General features: G+C 45.3%; 1 protein-coding gene across 1 annotated transcript in view; it reads left to right on the forward strand.

Moving 5' to 3' along the window:
• Nucleotides 1-2,295: 2,295 nt before the first annotated feature.
• TESC (tescalcin) overlaps nt 2,296-25,382 on the forward strand; it is a 240,177-nt gene continuing 217,090 nt past the window's right edge. Inside the window, exon 1 of the mRNA XM_069214504.1 lies at nt 2,296-2,671. Within this exon, the coding sequence (XP_069070605.1) occupies nt 2,614-2,671 (58 nt within the window). The 5' untranslated portion in view covers nt 2,296-2,613. The remainder of the gene's footprint in view (nt 2,672-25,382) is intronic.

Raw genomic sequence — 25,382 nt, forward strand, 5'->3', positions numbered from 1 at the left:
TTTCCAGAAAATACACCTGCTGAAGAAAATACCAAGATACACAATAGCCTTTTTATCTACTTTGAAATGTCTATATCACCATTAAAGGACCATACAGAGTGCATACCCTCAAGACTGTTGAGCTGCATACTTAGAAGAATGCAAGCTCTTTGTTGATATTTTTGTCTTCATTCTGCTGCATGAAGTTCTGTGGTGCAGCCCTAATGCAAACTCCATGTTGGCGTTTACAATGCCACACAAAGTCACTTTACGTGGATTTGCATGGTTTAGTAAATACAAAGTAATAACAACATCGGTTAGGCGTTGTGTCCTGTCAGTAATGCAGGTACTCTTGCAGCATAGAACAAGGGTACCTGCATTAGCGCTAGGCAGAAAGGAGTGTACCAGTAATAGGAGAGAGCAGAAGTGCGCTATATCTTAGTAAATAAGGCGCATTTCTGCTCTCTCGCTTTGACGCAAAACAACACACACAGCAAGTTGCTTTGCTGCATTCCGTTGCGTGAAACATTAGTATATGTACCCTTAACTCTCTCTTCTCTGTTTGTAGCCTCCAAAACTGTCTTGAAATAACTGTGTAACTCAACTCATCTGTATGCCTTACACTATATGTCCTAAATAACAGTAAGACACACTCTGATGCCCACAGGGACTTGTTTATGTTAAGGCAAAACTTCAAAAATAAATTAAACTCAGGTGTGCTTTTGTGTGTCGGGCCTAAATTGTTCAAATTCATAAAAACTCAAATGTGGGAAGTTTGGAGAAGACATCTGAATCAGCGAAGACCGAAATAGCTACAAAGGAAGATGAGAAGAGGACTTGAGGGAGGGGCCTGAAACTCCTTATTTCTTCCTCTTAAAAGGTTGAAAATGTCCAGTTTCTACCTAGTTTTTCATAAAGGTAACTGACCTACAGCTAAACATTTATAATTTGCGCAGAAAGAGGATTCTAGACAGCGTTAAAACACTAGTCCGCCTGACTGGGACCAACCCATTGTCTATCGATGGACCTATCTTCACCGATTGGAGAAAACTCAGACTTGACCAGAAACCCGACCTCTTTTCTGTGCACCTAGCTAGCGCTATGAAGTAGAAGCAAAGGCAGCATCACAGCACTACCAAACACCCAAAACCTAAATGCAAAATTGTGAGAGGACAAACAATGCCAGGAAACAGTAGCGATGTTGGTAGTGTGCCTATTTAGAATTATAAGTATACTTAAAATGAAATATGGTACCACGAGGGTGCCACCGGTGGCAACACCCTTTTGCCACCAGGTGTTACCTTGGGACAATTCAGTGCTTTTGCCACCAGGTGTTACCTTGGGACAATTCAGTGGTCCAAACACAGATGTGATACAATTCTAGCTACACACGAAACAGCATGTTTAGACATAAAATTAATCTCTAAATCTATTAGTAATAAATACAGATTTTGCTTTTTTTTTTCTTGCTGTAAGCAAATAGACCTATATCACGACATGGAGTTGTTAAGTCCATCTGCACGTTTTCCAGGGTTATAGACATTCGCATTTTGTATTTCTTCAGAATTGCATCAATTATTTTGTAATCTGGAAAATCAAATATATTTAAAAAAAATATATGTTATTTAATATAACACACGCCCAGACTAATTCTGACCAGAATCTTATGACATGATAGTTATTGAATTGAGAGCCAGATCGTGACCTTTAAAGCAATATTATTCAGAGGAAAGCAAAGTGTGAGAGTGAGGTGATATTAAAAAAGGAAGAAAGTTGGCAAGTTTCCCTTTATGACATACAGACTCTCCCAGCCATAATAGAGGCTTGTGGAGTGGTGACTGTAAGCTCGCTGCAGCTCTGGATCGGAAGGTGACTAAGTTCTTGTATGTGTCCAAGTAGTCAAAAGCTATTTTAATGTGTCCACCACCGGAAGAAGAAACCTAAGAGATGGACTCTAGTAGAAACCGGTCCCCTAGTGGAGGTAAGGTGTGGTTTCATCACTCAAGTGGGGGAGGGGACCCATCCATGTAGTCTGTGGGGGAAAGAGGAGGGGGGCTCAAGTTTCGTTACGCCACTGGTTATTCCTCAGTATAAAGCTAGGAGGAAGGCAATGAAGAAAACCAAAACACAAATACATAAATTGGGACCTAATTCATGTGTGTTTCCCCAATGGTTATGGAGATTCGCAAGCAAAGTCTCAAAATGGTCGGTTAGTACGGCAGGTACATATAGCTGAAGGTAGAACTGTGGCCAGGTAACCCTATCGACGCCATTTGTAACTGGTAAAATGGACATTCCATACGGGCTGGCTGATGGGGAGGGCGCGGCACAGGTGGCATAGCTGGGAGCTGTACCAGCGCGGTGTCGCAAGAGCAGGCTTGTTTGGACAAGCTCCAACACGACCGGCTCTTGGACCCAGGAGACCGCGAGAGCCGCATCTCTTATAATGAGCGCTGGGGCTTCCTGGACTCCTGGGCTGCTTGTTGCGAACTCAGCGCGGAGGACCGGAGGGAGCGCTCTAGGGCTGTGCCGGCTGCCATCCTAGGACTGCTCGGCATCCTGTCCTCGGTCTGCCCCTCCCTGTCCACCTGCGTTACCGGGCCTTGGACTCCCCTCTCAGGGCTTCAGGCAGCGATGGGCGCCTTCCACTCACTGCCCGTGGAGTTTGAGGAGCTTGTGCACAAGACAGGATGTGAGTATTTCTACACTTCGCAGAACTTCCCCTGCTGTTCGTCGTGGGCAGGGAGAGCGCCTTTTAAAGGTACCATATTATAGACTTTTGGTGGCTCTTATATATCTGGAAGGAGACGTATGTGTACCTGGAGCTGAACTTTCTTTATAGGGTGAGCTGCTAATTAATTAAAGGGAATCAACGTGCTTACAATTGTAAATACTGTAAACATTTTGAGAGCATTTCTAATCGTTTCTAAGGGTTCCTGTTCCGGGCGTGTATGTAACTGGGACAAATGGAGGTAGTTACCTGTCCAAGAAAACACGGTTTGTTCAGGTGATGAAGGCTAGAGGATTAGAGTCTGGCCTCCTGGTACCTCAGCCCACACTGTCCCGTTTAGAACATGCGTACTTTCTTTTGAAGGTGACCTGGGACTATCATTCAATATTCAGGACAGGCGGCGATGCCAGGACAGGAGGCAGGGGCAAATATTAAACCTTCTTTTGCTACCCCGAACCGTATCCTTACAGTGGCTGAAGGTGTCTCTGTGTAAAGCTTTCTAATGCCTAATTCGAAGCGCTCCCGATTTCTTCAGGTAGCCGAACCGGTAATGAGCTATTTAAAGTGATGTGTCTGAGATCACACGGTGCAGTCAAGTGAGAGCTCCGGGGTAGGAAGTGGTATTCGACCCTGACTGTGCTGTAATGGGTGCATCTGATAGAAATAGAGCGACTGAGTGCTCACTGGAAGTTAGCCGACCTCAGAAGAGGGCTTATTGACGAGTTACCTTGGCCAGTCATCGACACTATAAAGCCCTGGCCACATCTTTACCCTTACTCCGGGTGCCCCCTCGAGATTTTAGCCCTAGGTAAAAGAGCCAACCACCCCGCATTAAGCCCCTTCAGTAACCCGCCACTGAGCTGGTACCTGGAGGGAGGCGCACCCGAGGCGGCGCTCTCTCATCCCAAGAGACAGCAAGCCTCCCCTGCCTGTCCATTCAGCTCCACATTGAGTCTGTGACGGCTGAAGGGCTGCCGGGTCGAGCTTCGACATCAATAACTTTTGTGGTTTCTGTTCCGCTTTCTGATGGAGACACTTGGTCTCACTCGTGTTTACGTTCTTGGCTCAGAGCTGCCTCCATTTAATAATGTACGTCATTTGCAGCCCTGCTTCCTGTGAGCACGAGCGCAGATAGGTGTGTTTACTGCGTGGATGGCCATCGCTCAGGGTCCTTTGGGGTTTGTTGGTCCTGGTTGAGGATTTTTAGTGCAGCAGGTTTCACAGCATTTAATGCTGCTGTACTGCTCGTCAGTGTACACAAGGACACTTAGAAGACAAAATACATGCATGTATACAATACGAATGTGACTGCTGCATCTGAGCACCGTACACCATTTGGGAATTTGCAAATTTGCATTTCACAATGGCGTTATATATATATTTAAAAAATATTTACAATTTCAGACAAAAGGAGATTTAGTAATTTAAACAGAATCACACAATGTATAATCAGGTGCTGGAGCCGGTGTAAAAGACCCCGTATGCCAGCTGCAACTTGGCCACTAGACCACCCTTCTGTAGTAATTTGGGTGACTACGTTTCAGAGACCCTGCATATTCATAGAATTTATCATCCACCACACTGCTACGCGCTTCGTCCCATAACACGATAACTGCACTTCAGTGGTCATCACGCATGACATGGAAACACTTCTCTACATAAGAACAACAGCATCCTTCGAACGACAAACCCTGCTTGGTGTAGCATGCTATCATGGAGGCAAGCACTTTAGCGCCCCACATAGGGTAGTGAGCGCTATATAAATGCTGCAATACAGTACAATACAATTGGTGTACTTATCTGCCCCACTCCTCATATGTAGCCTTGTATTGCACAACACAAACGTATTAAAAGCAGCACATGGCCACGACTTCATGTGCTCTGGCACCAGTAGTTCGTGCGAAGATAAATGGTGGATCTGTGGTGAAACCCATCATCAGAACTCGTGAACTGTAAAATCTAGAGTTGCCCTGGAATCTCAGCAGTGACACGCTCTTATGTACGTTTGTCTAATTATGGGCAGTTATTTCACAGGATTTTAGGCGTCTTGTGTGGTCTTAGGTCCACTGCTGTTGTCCTGTCAGTCATCAGTGATCACAAACTAGAGATGTAGAACTGCATTGCCACGTGTAGGATTGCCTAGGTGTGGTTTTTAGCTCTAATTTAAAGAGTGCCCCTGTCGTCCTCCTTGCCATGAGAAGCATAGAATACAGTTAAATAGCTAATCCTGTTACTCCCGGTGCAAATGTACATGTTGGCAGATAAGTCTACTAGATGACAGACTACACAACAGCGCTGCTGTACTGCTTGTCATCGGAAACAACTAATCGCAGAATAAAGGCCTGAATTAGAGGGACCACTCAACCACAGGGTTCCAGGTATAGGGTGGTTCCTGTACGTCCATTATTCCGTATAAAATGTCAGTTGATACCATAATACAGGGCTTAAAAGCAGAAAGGACCCTAGCTTAAACCTGGATAATCCTATAGAAAGCAAACATCGTCCAGTAGCTCATAAAGTCACATGCAACATTGCGGCCTTTGCTGCTGCCAATCACCTTTTTTTATGTGCATTCCTTCCCTTTCATGGAAGAGTAAAAGGAAGAGCAGAGTTCTGGGGAAAGAGGGTTAAAACGTAGTCCGCCTGGCAGAGCCTGTCACCCCTGGAGGCCTGTAAGTAGGTGGCACGTGCAGTTCTACATAGACTGTTCTCGCCTCCCGATTATGAAAGAGGTGCCAGGATTGATGCTCTGCCAGACTTGGGAGCTGGCAGGGAACATGGCATGGCATTTTCCAAGGCATCTTCACAGCAGAGAGCTCTGCGTGCGCTACTACCCAGGGAGGCTGGTCCCTGCCGGGCTGTCTTGGCCAGCAGCCCTCGGGTACACCCACAGCTGTGTACTTGGGAAGGTGACATTAAAGCAGGGATTGGCACAGATACATGTTTATGCAGTGTGGAGAGAACAGAGAGTGGCTGTATGGTGAGAGGAAATAGGTGGGGGGCTGGGATGGAAATGGGCTGACTCTTGGTAGGTACCAGCTGGGCTAATGGTGTGTAATAGTTGGCGGGCGCTGTGCTTTGGGTGCCAGAGGGTCCTGTTGTATGTGTTGGGCTGAGCTTTATTCTACGGATCTCAGAGAGTGTTGACCTAAGCGCCATGGGGGTCCAGTTTTGTGGGGGGGCCTGAGCTTTATTCTGTGGATGCGGGCGTGTCCTGGTCTGTGGGTGGGGCTGAGGTTTGTTCTGTTAGTGGCAGAGAGTCTTTATCTCTGGGTGACACTGAGGTTTATTCTGTGGGTGCTAGAGGACCCTGTTCTGTGGGTGTGGCTGAGCTTTATTCTGCGGGTGCCAGAGGGTCCTGTTCGGTGGGTGAAACTGAGGTTTAGTCTGTGGGTGCAGGAGGGAATTATTGTGCCAGTGGCACTGATTTTTATTACATGGATGCCTGAGAGGCTTATTCTGTGGGTAGAACATAGTTCTACTTTCTGGGTGCTAGAGGTTCTTGTTCTGTGGTGGGAAAAAGCCCTGTTCTGTAGGTGCCAAAGGGCCCTGTGGCGAGGGTGGGACCGAATTGTATCCTGTGGGAGCAACAGAGCCCTGTACTGCGGATGCAAGAGGATCGTGTTCTGTGGGTGGAACAGGCCTCTGTTCTCGGAAGGCAAGGAGATGCTGTTCTACAAGCGGGAAGAGGAATAATCTGTTGTTGTCAGCGTTGGGTCCTTTTTCTGTGGGTGGCAGAGGAGTCTTTGCCGAGGGTGGCAGAGAGACCAGGTTATAGGGCAGTAAAGGGGTCAACAGAGCTTCCTTTTCTCTGGGTATCAGATGGTCCTTTTTTGTGGGTGGCATGGTGACAGATTTTCAAGTAGCAGAAGGGTTTCTTCTGTGAGGTTATCAGAAGGGTGATATGAGATTCATAATGTGGGAGGCTCATGATCAGGTCTTAGTATAGCATTGGTGCCCCTTCATACTGTCCACAGGGGATGCTGTTCAGTGGATGCAACAGGGTCCTGATTGGTGGTAGATGGGTCTCCTATTTAGGAGAGGGCTCCACTTTATGGATGATGGAGGGTTTGCTTTCTGCAAAAATGGCTTATTGTGTTCTTAAGAGAACATCTTACGCTGTGTGAGACATTATGTTGTTGGCACTGGATCTCATTGTGTGGTTAAGAGTGGATCTTTTTCTTTGGGAGGAAATGAGCTGTTGGCGGCAGAAGGTCCTGTTATGTTGCTGAGAGAGACCCTCTTGTTTAGGAATAGGTGGCACTGTTGGTGTCAGTGGTTCCCACTATGTTTCTGCGAGAGGCCCTCTTCCGTGGCAGTGGGCGACACTATTGTTGGCAGAGGGTCCCATAATATTGCTGAGAGAGGCCACCTTCTGCGGAGGTGGTTGACTCTCTTGTGGTGCCAGAGAGTCCCACTGTATTACTGAGTGAAGGTCCTCTTTTCTGGGAGTGGGTCACACTGTTTCTGGCTGAGAGTCCCATTATGATGCTGAGGGTTGCCATGTTCTGTGGAAGTGGGTGACGCCATTGGTGGCAGAGGGTCCCACCTTACTGATGAGAAGTGCCCTATTCTGTGGGAGTGGGTGACCTCGTTAGTGGAAGATGGTCCTCTTCTGTAGACATTATTGATGGCACATGGTACCATTATATGGCACATTATTGATGGCAGAAAATGTCCCATTATGTGACTGAGAGGGGTCCTCTTAGGAAAGGGGTGTCACAGTTGGTGGCACAAGGCCCTTTCTGTGGTTGTGGGTGACACTATTGGTGCAGAGTGTTCTCTCCTGTGGGAGCAGGTGGCATTGTTGGTGGCACACGGTCCCCTTAGGTTGCTGAAAAATGGCTTATTCTGTGGGAATGGCTGACACCATTGGTGGCAGACGGCCCTCTGCTGTGGGAATGGGTGACAATACTGATGCAGAGGGTGCCATACTGCTGAGAGTCGCCCTCCTGTGTGGGAGTGGACGACACTGTTGGTGGCACAGAAGTGTTCCGCAGGAGATTATCCGGTAACATTGGGAGGAAGCTCCGGCCCATGTAAGAGGCTGTGGACGGGTTGTTCTGGGTGTTTTGAGATGCATACAGCAGCTGGACTGTGCCCCCTGCTCTGCACATGTGGTCCTCCAGTTTGAGTACCCCACCTTCAGCAGCTTACACAAAGTCCCTGCTACCTCCTGTATCATTATCATACCGTGTATTTATAGTGCGAGCTTGTTTGTCTCCATCACACCACCTATGCGAACATATACCAAAATAAAACCGAAATATGTGTTCCGTCTCCCCATCCATCAAAAGATCTCATGTCGCCTTCCCATCTGCCTTTCCTTTTTTGTTCTTTTATCTTGCACTCTGCCTCTTTCTCAGTCTCCCTGTATGATGCCTTCTGTGTTTTCGCCACTGCAGCATCTACTCTTCTGTCTCTGCCGAATCCCGTTTATTCCCCACTCTTAGCCATCTTCATGGTACATCCCAGGATGTGTCTACATCATAATGGCATCTACCAAAGAGTGAGTAGGTCGTGGGTTCCCACCTCACAAGCCAGATACATCACCACTTCTGTAACCATTTTGCTATTTCTCTGCCTTCTCTATCAACCCTTGCCACTGAATGTGTCTTAGCACATTCTTCAGATGTTCCAGGTGTTCTTCCTGAAGAAGTTGCCCAGTGGTACATGATCAAGATAAATTGTCGCATTCCCATTTTTGCTGAGAATTTTATTTGTGACTTTTGACAAGTGGCTGGAGCGTCTCTGGAGTAAGAATTTCTCTGCACATGCTGAAACATCTCTTAAGACTAGCTGATATGCATTGTATCTATCAATGCTGGTTAGAAAATCCAAATGACCCACCCGCTCAAGCGTATGATCCATCCTGAGGAAGGGCATGAACCAGATTTTGTAGTCAGATTTAACTCTCTAAAATTGATCCAGAAAGGAAGATTTCTATGTTTGGAGATACTAAACTAGACCAAGACGTGGACTTCAGATATTTTTAATCATTTGGAGTGTTAGCACCACTTTGGTGAATGGGCTTTGATCTGTGGTTGCACCAGTTCTTTGGAGAACTTGTTCTAGTGTCAGACCAGGCACATAAACATGAACGTATAGGCCAATATTTATGGAATTTTAGCTCAGGGCAGCATAGTAAATCAACTTGCTGAGTTGCCCTGCGTCAAAGGGAAAGGGCAGGAATGTGCCATATCTATGGAATACGGAGCATTCCTGGCCTTTCCCCCTGCACTGGCGCCAATTCAGCAGCCTCGCACCAATGCAGGCACCGTTGCACCAGGGTGCAAGGGTGCCTGCATTTCATGCAGGATTTTGTTTGTGCAGGAAGAGACACCTTCCTGCACAAAACCATCCTTGGAGGCATTTTCCTCTTTTTATGTGTGCTGCAAAATACAGCACACATAAGAAGAGGAAAAAACGAGGAGCAATAAAGATATTTCTCCTCGCTGCACCTCCCCTGGAGGGGCATAAGATTTTGGCGCAACCCCGGGTTTACAAGGTCTTGTAAACCTTGGGATGCGTCAAAATCCAGGAGTGTTGCTTGGAAACACCCACTGCAACGCTCTTGGAGCCCCTCCCTAAGGTAGAGTAAGAGTAAGGTAATGAAGCGTTTTGCACTGCCTTGCCTTACCCCATATATATGAGGCCATTCAAAGCCTTGCAGAGTGGCTTTGCGTGGCCTCATAAATATGATTTAAAGGTTTGCTCTCCCGTTGCGTCACAAAAAGCGATGTAACAGCGTGCAAGAGGCTTGTAAATTTGCCCCATAGTGTTGTACTATTGATGATCTTTCTTTGGGTTTTAAAGTAAGACTGTACAGATGCATTGCCTGCTTGGCCATGAATCTTGAGGAAAAATGCATTTTCCTATACAAGAAGACCTGCTGACTCTTTGGCAATATGACATATCCATCAGGCCAGTTCGGAAAACTCAGAGACTTTATTAGAGTGACAAGAAACCAGCTGCAGTGTTTTTCATTTGATTGTATAAGCAAGTTATAATTTAGGGGTAATCACTCAAGTGTTCCAAAATCATGACTTCCAGCAGAGCTCTTGGTTTTCAGCAGGGCTCGTGTTGTCCAAAAGGCCCATGGTATCCAGTAGGGTTCGTAGTTTCCAGCAATCCTTATGATGTTCGGAAGTGCCTTTTGAGTCCATAAAGGTCTGTGCTGTCCCCCAGGGGCGATAATTTCCAGTAAGCCCTGTGGTCTTCAACAGATACCATAGTTACCAGCACAACCAATATTTCTATCAAGTCTCAGCAGGCTATGTTCTGTCCTGCAGGCTCCATCATCTCCAGCATGGCTTGTGGCTTTGTGAAGGTTCCTCGTCTCTTTCACAGCCCTGGAAATTGCCAGCAAGTTTGGTTGCCTCGTTCAGGCTCCTTGCTGTTCTTCAGGCGCAATCATACCAACTAGAGGTGGTGACTTCTGAAAGATTCCAGGATCTCAAGTAGACAGTGTGGTGGTCTCCTGTATCGCCTATACTGATTCCAGATTTTGTGGTTTCCAGAATGGATTTTGCAGAGAAATTTTGTTTATTTCATGCAGTATCCATAAAAAAAAATCTTTTAGATCAAAACGGGACCTCACATATGAGAAGTGAAAGGGTGTCACAGAGAATATTTGCAGTAATATTAGTGAGCTGCTGCAGTGTTACAATATTGAAAACACACATCACTATCCATGAATATTAGTTGTAATAACTTTAAGATTTGGAAGAGTGTCCCTGTGCACTGTCATTTACCTGGCCAAAGAGGGCATGAAAGGGATGAAATTGGATCATAAATTCAAAACTATGCGTAAACTGGGGCCCCCAAAATACGTTCGCCCTGGCCTCCGAAATTTAATCCGTAAAATGGCCCTGTTTTCAGGAACTAATATTGTAATATCCTTCTTATTCCGTCCTAAAAACTAATTCTGTTCGTGTATTTTGGTCGAGCGCTGCTTCACACCGCTCCACTGTTCACAGCAATATCCGTTCTGAACTCCCAGGTTTTGTGGGCGGGCCTGCTGAACACAGAGCGCGGGGGAAAGAATGCCGCCTGGCCACATTTCTGAGGTGTCTCCTTTCTTCCTCACCCTCATCTCTGAGGATGTAGCGGTGATCGGCGGCGGTGCCTGTCTCTACGAGCAAATGTATCACATGAAACCTGTTTCAGATCCTGTCACTATAAATCACCTACCCCTACATCTCACCGAGCCATGCACGTGCTTCTCAGCGCGCATGCGCAGATGCTATCTTTCAATCGGATTATTACACTAGGAGAAACCAGAAAAAGTAAAATACGCATATCCGCCTGTCACTATCTAAATCGATGGTGTTGTAATAATACTAATAACACAGTATGGCGTCTACACCACTATTTAAGTGTATGTTGGTGCTTTAATGATAGGTTATCATCACCCATTTTGATACACACAATTTGCACCAACGTTGGAGCTCTCTGTTTGCCTTAGCCAACAGAACGTTGCTCCTTGTCGGGTAAGTAATAAGTACTTCCATTCATAGAAATAGGAAATGTCCTGCCTCTAATTCTGTTGGTTATCCTACAAGGGCTTAGCTATCAATTAGTGCAGCAGGTGCAGTGGCGCAGAGGCCTCTGGTTGAGAGGTGCCCGCTGTCCACTAATAAGGATGTATTTTTATATCCAACTGGTGGGTGGGCGTCCTGTCTTGTATTATGGTTCATTGCATCCTTACTTCGCCTCTGACCTCAGAACTCCACTATTTATATCTCAAGTCAGTGTATGGTCGGATTAGGCTAGCACCCTGCCTGGAGCTGGCCTCAGATACAGAGACCACTAGGCCTCTATTGTCTCATGCGATGAGATTAAAATGCCGGGCATTCCGGTCAATAGACAACTTCCTTTAAAGTGGGAACTTTTACACATAAGGTAATGGAGTGACATCGAAAATCTGATGGAGAAAATCTTCCTCCACAGGCCGCCTTGTCGGGTCTGTTCAGCCCAACCAAAATTGTGTTTGGCTATTAAAAGTGGAAGACACTTGTCAGTCTTATGCTCTACACCAGGCTTGTCCAACCAGCAGTTCTTTAGATACTGGTAACTTTCCAGCTCACCTCTGTGCAACCCAGCTTTACCAAAATTGAAAAGTGTGCATTGGAGACGAAAATATGTGTACTTTAGAACTCCTCTGCTGATGCTTGGAGAAAAAAATCATTTAGTTTTCCAAAATATATTTAAAGTTGATATTTGATTGATAAATTATTTGGTGTTGGGGAGGCGTATTATTAACATTACTACCCAAGTTCCAGGGGCATTGCAGCTATGACATGTATTTCCCATGAAAAGGCATTCCAAATTGACTAATCCTTTTTTACGTTACTGCTGGCAACCATGTCTGATGCACTGAGGTGATCACTGGTGCTAATCTTGCATAAGGTTGACACTAATTTAATCTTATCTGATGTGGTGACTATTACAGTGCTACAATACTAATAATATTAGTAACTCAAGATTATTTCCATTGAACATAAGTTGCGCTTACGGAAGAAAAGGTTGGCAACCCATGGTCTAAACCATGGAACCTGCTAACATCCAGTATTCAGAGCAAAGAGGGACGTAAAGATCCGATCATGTAGCTGTGTTATATTTCCTTCATTGCCTTCATTCATTACCTCTCCCCTTTGTTATAGAACTCTCTCACTTATTTATCACTCCCCTTAGAAAAAAGACTTATAGGACGACCATAAAGATGTAGAGGGTTGGGCGTACAATATGAACAACCCTCCACCTCCCACTTATTTTACATTATCACCTGTGCATAGGAGGTGGATTGCCCTACCAGTTAACCATAAAGAATTCACAACGTCATGCGGATCAGAGGACAACAGAAGATTATATCACATGTAATTGAGCATATAACAGGCTGAAGCTGGGCCTGGGATTGCATGTGGAGGACTAAAAGTAGAAGAGGAAAATCTTACAGTTTTTGAGCACATACTTCTTAAAACCTATAAGGTTTCAGCTCCCACGCTTGCTGTATTTATGTGCAGATAAATGGTTGGAGGGAGTCTGTCCCTCTACTGCAGAGGCCTCCAAACTGGGGGTGGGCCCCCCTCGGGGGGCCTCAAGTGATCCCAGGGGGGATGCCAGACTCTGGCCAAAAGAAGCAATATACAGATAACAGGCCTTTGTTTTAAGCAGAAGCATGTTATTTCATTTTTAAAAAGGTAACAGTCCTTAACTGCAATGTTTAAATAAGTCTAGACATATTTAAACATCGCCATCTTTATAAAAATAAATGTGAAAAATTCTCAGGGGGGCCCAATGATTTTTATTTTTTTCGACTGGGGGGGCGCGGAATTAAAAAGTTTAGAGACCACTGCTCTACTGAGTTCAGAAAAAGGGGTCAGAGCATGGCCTTGGCCAGGGAATAGGTCCAGTCTTTGTTTTCAACAGGGAATGTATAACTGGATGGAACCAAAGCCTAAACTAAACCTTTCTTCCTTTCTTTTCTGTTCTTTTCTTTTCCCTTGTTTTCTTTTCCCTCCTTTCTTTTTCTTCCTTTCCTTCTTCTGAAGGGCACAGGCTATAAATAAGATACCATCCCCTTTTGTAGCTAAAACCCATTTCCGTATATGTTGTACAATACCCCTTATATAACACATTTATATCACTGGTGCTGACGAGTTAGTACTGGTTGGGTTTATGGCAGCCTGTATGTATGGTTATAATCAGGGGAACTGGAATTATGTGTCAGTGGGTGGGGGGCAAATTAGGTGTCAGGGTGATTAAATTATGCACATAGAAAAGACAAATTAAGTGGCATAATGCAGCACAATTTCTGATAGTATTACTTCACCATGTTCTCATTTATACACTTGTTGACATTGTTTGGGCGTAGGCTACACTTCCTTAGTACTAGTTTAACATCCAAATATAGCAATGTGCAACATAAAGGTGAACACTGAACCTTTGCAAAGGGCCGTCCACCTCACAGAAACATGTATTGCTGCTGCTTTAGTAACTTTTGAACAATTTGAGCTAGAAACATTTTTGTGTTAATCTGCAAATTATACAGCAGATGATGGATTATGTGGCAAATGCAGAAAATCCATAATTATACAAAAAATGCCATGGCTGCACAATCACATAGTTCCAGTGGCCCTGGTTATAATGTGTGCCATGCTGGAATCATTATTCATGGTGCATAATGATTGGAGGAGTGCCTCAGGCTTGTAGAAGAGTGTGAGATTGGGAGTAATACGCTTGTTGGCATCCTGCTTAATAAACGTGTTGGAAGAGTGTGTATTTATAGTCTGAACTTTGTGTGATGCATTTGGTGTCGGTGTGGGACCCAAAGGGGGTTCCTATCATGCCACTGCAGACTTGGGGATGTATATTAACTCTGCAAAGAAGAATAAAAGTGTGATATTGATAGTATTGCTTGTGTGGGTACGTACTGGGCTCAGTTGAGGCTCTAGTAAGGACATTGGTTGTTGGCTTATTGGCATATTGTCAGAAGCACTGGAAATATGCAATTGTGCGGTGCAGCATTTTTCACATAATTATAGATTTGCCTCATTTGCCACATAATCCATCATCTGCTGCATAATCTGCCAATTTTAACAAAAAAAATTTCTAGCTCAGACGGTTCAAAACCTACTAAAAATGACTGGTCACCTTTCTGTCGCTTATGGCTATACTTGGGTGTTAAACTGGCAGTAATGATACTCAACCTGTGCTGAAATGATAAAATAATGAAGTAATGATATCATATGTGCCATATTATTCCGCATAATTTGCCTTTTCTTACCACATTTATTCAACTCTGCCACATAATTTGATATTCCTGCCACATGGTTCCAGTGGCAGTGCATATGATATAGAGGCATTTGGTATCGAAGGTGGTGATGAATAAGGCATCAGGAAGTGATGATTTGGAGACCACAGAGTTCTTCCTCTGGAAGTGTTGGGAATCCAAACTAGCCTGGAAATTAGCCTTGTGATCAGTGGTCCCAAACCATCTCAAACTACAGCAGGAAGTCCTGGGAAAGTTGGTGTGACCCTAGGCAGTATAGTTCTTGCACTAGGGGAACAGCCTCTTCTCGTGTTGCACTATTTCTCGAATGCATACATTGTGCCTGGTCTCACGCTGAATTACACTTACCTTGCACACCAGTGATGAATGGTGCAGTGCCTCTCTTGCGCACCATTGGCAAGAGAGGGTTGTCACCCTTCTTGTTTCTCTTTTTCTGAGGAGGAGGGTGGAAATCTGAATGGGGAAGAGAAAGGAGGTGGATGGAGCAAGCCATCTCTTCTAGGCGCTGCAGGCAGTTGTCAGTTGGCTTTCCGATTGATGTACTAATTGCTGTAAATGCCTTTGCCATCGATCTGCATTGCAGTGCCCCTCTCCGAGCCTGTGCCAGAATGAAATGCCAGGCACTCCCGGGAAGCCCAGGCGGCTGCAATCAATTCTATCTGCGTCGTAGAAACGGGAGAGGCTGTAAGAGCACGTCTGTGAATGGTCGGGCTCCACTGGAGCGAGGCCAATGAAAATGCAAAGGACTCTGTAGGAAACTCCTGTCTCGTTCTGTCCGCGTGTCATGCCCACCCCGTCATCCGCTGTCTCTTCCCCCGAGCGGGCCTCTGGCTGTATGTCGAAAACATGACGTCACTGAGATCGGCCAGCACTTATGTCAACTCCAGAAGACCACAAACAAATCACCAATGGAAACATACGCAGGGAAGTATCCATTTACTACTCCAAATGCCATACCCACTTATCTTGACAATATGCTGGTGGCCGGTATCGTGAAGTCGATGTAAGTGCAGGTCGATGTAAAAAAAAAAAGCAAAAATAAAAAACATATTTGGAGAATTACCTCCACTCCCAGTAAACACACCCACTCCTTCGAAGGCCTCATGTCGGACACCTGCCTCGGACGTCACACTTTCATGAGAAAGTAAATAAAAAGTAGGCTGGCTACAGACGTGCTCATCTTGTCCCCCTCTGCCATCTTTGCTTCTTTCATCCCTCTCTTTCCTTGTGGTATCTTCAGCCCCACTCTCACATTTTCCCTTATTTTATCTCACCCTCTCCCTTGCTCTAGTTGAATAAAAGAGTGAAGCATATACATAGGTTGTGTAACCATGCAAAAGGTATATACACTCGGACTGGATTGGGTAGGCACAAAATATTGTACAGTGTGCCACTCATTCTTTATGGTTACTCTGTGTACTGTTTAGAGGACTGTAGTAGGAAATATACACCGTGGCAAACACACTCCAGAGCTAGATGACAAATATGGACTGTCATGCACATAGTTGGAGAAAGCAGCACGACAATGTGAAGGGCCAGTCTTGCGTCACCCAAAGCTCACTGAAAAAAGCATTCCACAGTGTTGGCTCTCGAGACAACAGTTTCTTGGGATTCATTCTCTCCTCCCTGGTCTCACATAAATAAGCATCCTTTCTGATTGGTCAGAGGTCCTGTCTGTCAAAGTCTCGTCTCCCGAGGGGCCTGTCTAGCGCGAAGAACTGGCACAAATCTCTCCAACATCCTTCAATGCTCTTTCCTCCTCTTCCAAAGTTTCCTGCTTGGATACGTGAGAGGGGGAGGAGGAACCCCGGATGACGCAATTAAGGTGCCACCCACAGACTTCGCCTTGACTGATTGCTTTCAAACAGAAACCTGAGGATCTATTTCTGTCTATCTCCAGGCATTTGAAGTGATTGCTACAGAGCTGGACTGGCCAAGATCAATAGTATACAACTGGGCAATTAGAAATATGGCCTAGTATTGAAGAATACAAAAGAGCATTCATGCCAGGCAAGCAGATGAGTTATGCTTCATCTTCAGTCTTGTCAACTACTAGAATTACGACGAGATGATTCATAACCGATAATCCCCCCCAGTTGCTTGCCCTGCACTGCTTCCTGACCCCATTATGCTACTGGCATTTTTAACCATTTTTTCTGCATTTTTCCTTATTTTTTATTTACAGGGGATGATATTTCTGATATGCTTTCTCCTGTTATGCAGACTTCCTACTAAGCTGTCACTGTGCTTCTTGCCCCTAGACATCACCCTTCACTATCCACTATGCACTCTCATGGGTACAACCTTCAAAGGTCGTCGGTAGTATTATTAGGGTAGCCTCATAGCCCTGCACTCACCTCATATCCCCTTGCTTAGCAGCCATTCAGCAGCTGGAGCTCGTGCACTCGAGGGACACCCAAGGAGGAGGTAAAAAGGGGAGACCGTGGTTGATGGAGAAGGACCCTAGGTCATCTATTACAAACTTTCTTTTACATCTGGCTTCGCAGAATGCTTGAGGTGCTTCGCTGACTTGTTTTTCTCACCTCTTATGTTCCCTATTTTTACGGCGCCCAAAGCCCTCCTCTTAAAAACGCGGCTGCTGCCATTAAATGAGCGAGCACGGAATACCGAGGCAGTGTAATCCTGAAGCCATCTCGGGTCTCTTCAATCCATTTACAGCCACTCCCTGCTCCTTCAGCTCACTCTTGCAGCTTTCTGCTTTCTCCCATTGTGACGCGTTTTCGTTTTTCTCTTCCTCCGTCTTTCTCATACCTGTCTTTTGCTCGCAGTAAATGCTTGAGGCAGAAAAATAAACACCGGCCCTCAACCGGCTCTCTGGCCGCACCGGAATCAACAAGCACAAATTAAGCACTGAAGGCGGGTTACCCATATTTGGGGGCACCCTGTCTGTATGTAGCCCGTAATGTTGTAGGGTGTTCCCTGATGAGAGAAGTAGTCAGAGCTACTGTCTCCCATTCCCTGTTTGTCTACCTAAACCACTTGCTGTGTGTCTGGTGTGGAGCCACGTAACTTTCAATGAAACAATAGATCTGAAAGCATTTTCTCTGTTTCTTTCCATGGATAAAGCTAATTCCAGCATATCAGCCTCTGGCTTGAGAAGTGTGACACCTGGATAAAGCACTGTGGCACAGGGCATGGGAACTGCTATACACACCCACACAAACGTGAGGATCTACCTGTCCATCCCAGATCCTGAGTCCTGATCAGGTGGAGAAGCAAGAGTCCAGAAACAACTCCTATTGGCCAGATGTTGTCTGGCTCTAATATACAAATAATGAGTGGACATTATGAAACTATGGCAATTTCGAAGAAACCATAATGACTGCACCTGTGCTAGGTTGTCTATGGAACTTTACAACGCTGACCCGAAGATGCACTTTTTAATGACTGATTCCCTCCATGAGTTTGGAGGCAAAATTACATCTAAGTTGTCGAAGGAATTGGGCCCAGTGCCTCTGTTTCTGAATACTAGCTGGCCCTGTGGTCCAATACACTGTATGATGTTTAATGTGAAGAAACACTCTACACCAAGTAGGGACCCAAGACAAGATAACAGGTCTGCCGGAGTCCATGGGCCGCACAGACTAGTACAGGAGTACTGCATTCCCCCATCACCAGCAGTACTAAACAAACTGGGTGCATGAAGAGCTGAGTAAGAATGAAAGCCGTTGAAATTGCAAATCCATTTAAATCCAAACACTGCTCTTTTGCTCCTTTTCTCTGTAATACAGCATAAGGAAATTATTGAATGTGACTTCATCCAGGCTGAACAGACTATACACAGTGTCTGCACGTCCTTATCCAGACTCTGAAAGTATAAGGGTTGTTTAGCTGCAAAACTAAAAAGAGACATAGGGCCTGATTTGTGACGGGCATTGCAAAACAACTATATTCCACCCAGCTATCTAAATTAGGTGGGTGGAAATTAAACCAGTTCTCTGACGGCCCTTACTCCATCGGGCTGTCGGAGAAGTTTGACTGCTGTGGAGATATAGTAGTCTCTACCGTCGTCAAAATATGGTCCGCCCAAGCCATCAGACCATAGTCTTGGTGGGGAGAGAACTAATTGCCATTGCAACTGAGTTCCCTCTCTCTGCCACGATTTAAATCAGCCTCAAAGTCTTATTCTTTTTTCCTTAAAAGTCATAACACTGCTGTGACCTGGATTTGTTGTGAAAGATGCATATGCTGACTGAAGTACCTTGACTCTTCGTCTTTGCTATCACTTGAAAGTGAAAGCGTTGAAGAGGAGGTAGTTGACATTGTAGTGACCTTGCAGTAGTACTTAGCTTCCTTGGTTTCAGGGACAACAGTAATACTTGTAACAAGAATTGCTTAGTTGCTTTTGAGTTCCCCAGAACCCAAAGACCTGTCCCGAGACCGCATCTTCTCTCCGCTGTCACCTTCTCCCTCTCAGTGGCCTCTCATCTCTATTCTTCTTTTATCTTTAATCTCCTCATCCCTCTCTCACATTCCCTGCCCCCTTCTGACCTATCACCCTCCTTGTTGTGTTCCATCCTCCTCACATGCTTCCTCTCCATCTTCTTCCTCTCCTTGTCTCCTTCCTTTCCTATCCCTCATGTTCTGCTTCTCCCTTATTGCTTCCTTTCCTCCCACTCTTGTCTTCTCTCACACTCTTCCCCCAGTCCCTCTCTTTATCGCCCCGTCTACTTTCTGAGTTGTAAATCTCTCCCTCTGTGACCTTCTCCATGTCCTTGCCGGTCTTTGTCTAAGCTTCGATTTCTCCTGAAGATGCTAAGGTACATGTCTACTATTACAATGGTAGGCGTCGGTACAGACAGATGTTATCTGTTGTCTCTCCATGTGCAGTTTCGGCCTTTTCTAATCAGCGCATATTTCAAGCGGATCACAGAGAGACAATTACTCGGAGTTTAAAAGCATGTACTAAAATAAAGCTCAGATGCAACATTTCTAATCCCTTCTGCAAGAAAAGATTTAATCGTGCGCCATCGTAATCTGCTATTTTAGGAAAAGAAAAAGTTGCAAGTTTTGGACTTCAAGATTAACTAACTCTTCTCCAGCAAAACTGGCATTCCACGGGCACCAGTCTAAAGAGAATTCCCGTGGCAGATTGCACCTGCTCTTTGCCTGTTTAGCAGGTCCCTCTCCCTACTTTCGATGAACAAGCGCATCATATTGTATCCATCTTTACTCTGACGTCTAGGTTGCAGGTACTACTGATCCACCAGTTTCCAAAATAGCCAATTAATTTCGTTTCAGTGACTTGCTTCTGAAACACTGGGCGCAAGGAGGGAACCACCAGCCCTTTTCCACGCCCCTGCCTCCAAATACATTGCATCGTTGTCTGTGATACTGAGGGCTATAATTACTTTCAGTGAAATTGGTAAACAATCCGGGAGACTCTGGAGCTGTTTTTCTTCCTGGCAGTGTACAGATCATCCACTGGGGGCTGGGGTGGGCGGGTAGGGGGTTGTGTTAATGTGTTATATATATCTTAAAGGCAGTCGCCAGTAGGAAGTTACCATCAGGACCTAATTTCCATAGAAAAAGTTTTTTTGACTTGGCTGTATCTTTGGCGTAGTTTGATGAACCTTCATGAAATTTGCCAAAAAAAGTGTGTCTTGTTGTGCATGGAAAGTTTCGGGGTAATCCGTCAAGCAGGGGCCAAGAAAAAGCAGGGGGGTCAAAAAGTGTGTTAATTCCAATAGACTCGTTAGACACACCTGTAGCCCGAACCACTGGACAGAATTACACCAAATTTGGCAGAATGGTAGCTTTTGGTCTACAGTTTGCACTTTTTGTTATTTGGTGTAAATCCGTTAAGTAGTTTAAGACAAATTAAAAGAAATCCAAATTTGGATATCCAGTGTTGCAATGACTTCGCGAGTACTGCCGGTCTCGTGCAGCGATATGATTGGCTGCAAACTCTTTAACCAGGAAGTGTTGGCAGCCATTTTGAGACTTGGCTTCAGCTGAGTCTCAGAAAAAAAGAAAAGGAGGCAGGGTACGTTTACCCTAATTCCCTATCCTTGGTGCAGGGGTCCCCGTGGGGCCCACCATGGCAAAAAAGCATTTCTTTCGAAATTTACAGCAAATCTCATGATATTCACAAATTTCGCCATGAATTAAAAATATAAATAAAAGGAAATGCAGTCTACTGTGCTTGCTTTTAATTTTGACCCCCAGTTGGGCCAGGTCCCAGGGGCATACCTAATTTTAATATTAAGGAGGGGGCGCATGGGGCCCCCCTCCTAGAGCTGTTAAAAGCCCAGAGGACCACCATCTCCTGGGGAGTATGTTTTCCAACTATGAGGGAGGGCCATGTGGACTGCCATGGGACTACCACCTCCCATGAGCAACTTATTAAAATGAATAGTGGGGCCCTTAGGACCCCCAGTGGGGCCTGGTGATCAACATAATTTGAAAGACTGGGGGGACGCGTGGACCCCCCATCTCCCAGGGGCAAAACTTAAATAAATGGGGGGGCACAGCCTCCCCAAGGCTTCAATACAATTTACCGAAGAGTGTTCATGAGGACCTCCCTGGCTCCAGGGACCACAACCTCCTCTTCAGGGTCAAATATTTTCTTTTTAAAAGGAGGGGCCATCCCTCCTGGAGTCACATATGGCCCTGGGGACCGTCAGGACCAGCTCCTGCTACCTCCCAAGGTGCCCACCCTCGGGAGGTAGCTGTTTGCTTTTTCTGGTGGGAGCTGTGACATTTGCCGCTAAGCAAACACTCCGCTTTCAGCAAGCAGGAACTTTAAAAATGCTCCAGCATGCTGGATTCAGATATTAGCCCTCTTTCCCTGCCCGTAAATATATTAAATGATTGCTCCCGCACACAGGGAAGTGCTATTTGCAGTAGCTCCTTATGTGTGGGAGCAATGCCGGCTCCCACAGGTGATAAGAGGTGGCTGAGACTTTAGAGGCCTTGAGGCTCCGCCGTGGTCCCCTGGGTGCCATGAGTGGAGCCAGGGCACTCAGGAACATGTGGCCGGACCCCATGGATGTGGTCTGCAGTGCCAAAATCAGCCTAGGGAGGGGGCCACGTGACTTGGGGGTTGCCGGGGCTTGGGGGGAGGGTCATTGCGCCCCCCCCATACATATTTTAAAAATAGGCCCCGGGTGGTGGTCCCCCATATATTTTTTTAATATTGTCCCAGAGAGGTGGAGGTACCTGGGAACCGGGGGTGTTGAGGGGGTCCGTGCCCCCACATTAATTTAAATTATATAGCCCTAGGATGGTGGTGGTCTCCAGGGCCGGGAGGGGCCGTCCGCGCACACCCACCACATATTTTTAAAATATAGCTCCTGGGAGGTGGTGGTCCCGGGGGCTTTTGAAAGACCTAGGAGGGGGCCCTGTGCTCCCCCTTCCTTATTAATCATATTGACCATGCCCCCGGGACGTGACCCACCTGGGACAAAATTAAAAAGCACGGAAAGCCACCCTTTAAAAAAAAAAGTCAGCAAAATCAGCTGATTTACCTGCGGTTTTTGCTAAAACTGAAGAAAAAAAATCAACTTTTTGACTCTGGCGGGGTCCCAGTGGGACCCCAGGACGAAGGCAAAGATGTTAGGGTATATGTACCCAGCCCCCTTATTTTTGCTGTGTCACTAAGGTGCTGTGTGGCTCCGGGGTTGGGTGGTTATAGGGGATTGGCCAGAGGACCTCGCCTTAGGATCGTCCCTTCGTATAGGGTGTTGGCTGTAGGGCCTGGCTGCAGGCAATGCATGGCGGTAGTTGGTTTAACATCTAGTAAATAAAATTATTTTACGTTATAAAAACCATAGAAATTCACTTAAAAACCCAAAGGTTACAGGGAGGTTATAGTTAGGTTCTGAAATTACACGCACAAAACCATAGAAATTCAGCAGTTATAGTTATGGTTAACTCAAGTAACTATAACTCACGCCCTAAGGTAACTATAACTTCTGCATCCGCCATGCACTGCTAATTACCCCACATATTACATCAGTCATGACATCTTTTGTGACATAATTGGTAATAGCAATGTAATATTTGCAGTAAAATTATCTAGGAGAAAACTGTGCATGGAAGAGGCGCGAGTTATAGTTAGTGTGCAAGTTATAGTTATGTAGGGGCAGATTTATGGAAAGTGGCGCTGCACCAAGTGCAGCGCCACTTTCCCTGCACTCCTTAGCGCCCCCCTACTGCCACCATGTGTGTGCCGTATTTAAAATATGGCGCACCATGGCAAAGAGTAGGGGGCAATATCGTCATTATTTTTGACACTATTGTGCAGGAGTAGCGCCAAACTGTTCGCACTGCTACTGCAGAGTACATAGGGGTCCATTCTAAAGAATGGAAGCCCCCTTTGAACGCCTGCTCTGAGCAGGCGTTAAAAGTGCCGTCAAAATGGCACAAGGAAATCTTATAGATTTCCTAGCGCCATTTTTTCAGCCTGCCTGACGAGAGAATGCCCCCTTTGCATACATTATGCCTGGCGTAGACATAGTGTAGCGCAAAGGGTTACAGAGTGGCGCAATGCATGCATTGCCCCACTCTCTAAATACGGTGCAGGGATTTCGGCCTCGCTGGGCTACATTAACGTAAAAAATAATTACGTTAATGTGGCGCAAGGTGGCACTAGGACATTATAAATATGCACCTTAGTTACTTAAGTTAACCATAACTATAACTGCTGACTTTCAATGGTTTTGTGCAAGTAAATTCAGAACTTAACTATAACATCCCTGTAACCTTTGTTTTTTTGAGTGAAAATATATAGATATAAATATTTTCATGGACGAGCAGCCGGTGTTGCAGTGCAATGTTTTCTTTCTCATTTGAAATCCACATTGCTACTTATACTGTTCCCTAGATGTGTGAATACTATTTTGTTGGTTCCATTATTCTATAGTTAATGCTTCAACTTCCAGCCAGCGTGGAGGCTATTATCTTGGAAGGTTGCACATTGCTGTTTCCCGCTGATACTCCGATGTGGTGGTCATTGTCTCGATTTGGGTTTTTATTTGCATACATGCCCCGACAGGAATGAACTCCGAGTAATGAAACGGGCTATGCTGGGTTGTCTGTGCAGCCTCAGGTTGGTCTCATTAAAAATAAGTGGTTTTAGTGGGTAGCACACATATGACAATTTTTTGTGGCAGATTTATCTTAAGACACCAATACCCAGTCTAGGTTCATGACGTCTAGGAACATGGCAGATTATCATTATATTTGCATAAAATGGATTTAGATACAGCAAACCTACACAGGACAAAGGGAGAAATGTACACAAATTTTCAGCGGTTGCAAACAGTCAGATTCACAGAATCGGGCCATTTACGACTGCTTAAAAAGCATTTTTTGTGATTCTGTAATATCGGTTATTGAACCGCAAATAGGGTTTGCGAGTCAGTATTAGGAAGGGGCGTGTTTAGGGCATCATTTCCTAATACCGACTATCACTAGTATGGTGAATGTTTTGCAACCAAAATGCAGTTGCAAAACATTAACATTTTACCGCCTACTTCAAGTAGGTGGTAACCTATTTGCAAATGGCAAGGAGTTTGCAAGGGACCACTTCCTCTTTGAGATTGGATGTAAAAATATTTTTTTAGGATCAGTTAGTGGTCTTGCTGCCCACTGCCTATTCTTAAAAATGAAAATAAATCTTTTAATTTTTATTTTTTAAATGCATCCCATTTTTCATTCAGGAAAACTGACTACTTTAAAAATATTTTTAACTTTATTTAAAAACAATTACAGACATGGTGGTCTTCTGACCTCAGCGTGCCAGCATCCCTGTAATTTTTGCCATTCTCAATGGGTCGCAAACCGAGACCTACCTCATGAATATTAATGACCCAATGGGAATCGCAAAAAGGGTCAAAGACACTTCTGCACATCCGTGTTTGTGATTACCAAAGAGCGAATCGCAAAAATGTGCTATTTGGTAATTGCAAAGACTAACTTTTGTACATCTGGTCCTAATTTACTTAGTCAGTGGCCCCTGAAAATGTGTCCATCGTTCACCTACTTTAGACACGTCATCTAAAGGGCTATCAGCACCCATCTCATGTCTAAGGACTGACCTAGTTGTTGAAACTCCAGCAACTCTCCTGCTACTGTGCAATTTGCATAAGCCCAAACCAGGACGCCATAGCCGCTTATGAAAACACATTGTTACCAGGGCCCCTAGTTTTAACTCTACCTTTTAGCTATAATAATCATGTCTGCCACCATGTTGATTTTCCCACATTTGTTCAATTATATCCCATCTCACTTTGATGTTTCTGTGACATTCTATTTGTTCCTCCAGGAAGTAGTATTGCAGGTGCCAGGAATAGGTGAGACTTTTCTTCCCAAAGCTGGAATATTCAGTCTTATTACAATGTGAACTGGTGCAGTCGGTGCCTCGGACCCTTTGCTGCTCCCAGTGGTAGCCCCACAGTGTCACTGTGCTGTCAGATATCATCCGTGAGTGTGTATTTTGCCATCTGTGGGCGTGGCGTCCAGTGGGGGGCCATGGCAGAGATGTAGGGTTAGCAGAGGAGCCATTTAAAGACTCCTTATGTAGTGGTTTAATTACGAAAGGTTCTCAGCACACGGAGCACTGTATGTTATTAGGAGGGGGAAGGGTAGCTGGGAGACATAATGATAGTATGTATCAATTAGAGAGTTATACATTTGAAATATGCATATATTTATCAGGTTACACCGTTTCACACTCGTTCAATTTTTAGGGCAGAATCTCACAATTTTCAGTCGGGTGACAGCCTTGTGCCAGGTCCCCACGGTCCAAACCGGGCAGCTTACCCACTAGAACACATCTCCAGTCCATCTCCTGACATTTGTTCCTCAAAGCCAGGACTTTAGATGGGATGACAAAATATGTGTGTGTGTGGG

The sequence above is a fragment of the Pleurodeles waltl genome, chromosome 11 (assembly GCF_031143425.1).
Source record: "Pleurodeles waltl isolate 20211129_DDA chromosome 11, aPleWal1.hap1.20221129, whole genome shotgun sequence".
Lineage (NCBI taxonomy): Eukaryota > Metazoa > Chordata > Amphibia > Caudata > Salamandridae > Pleurodeles > Pleurodeles waltl.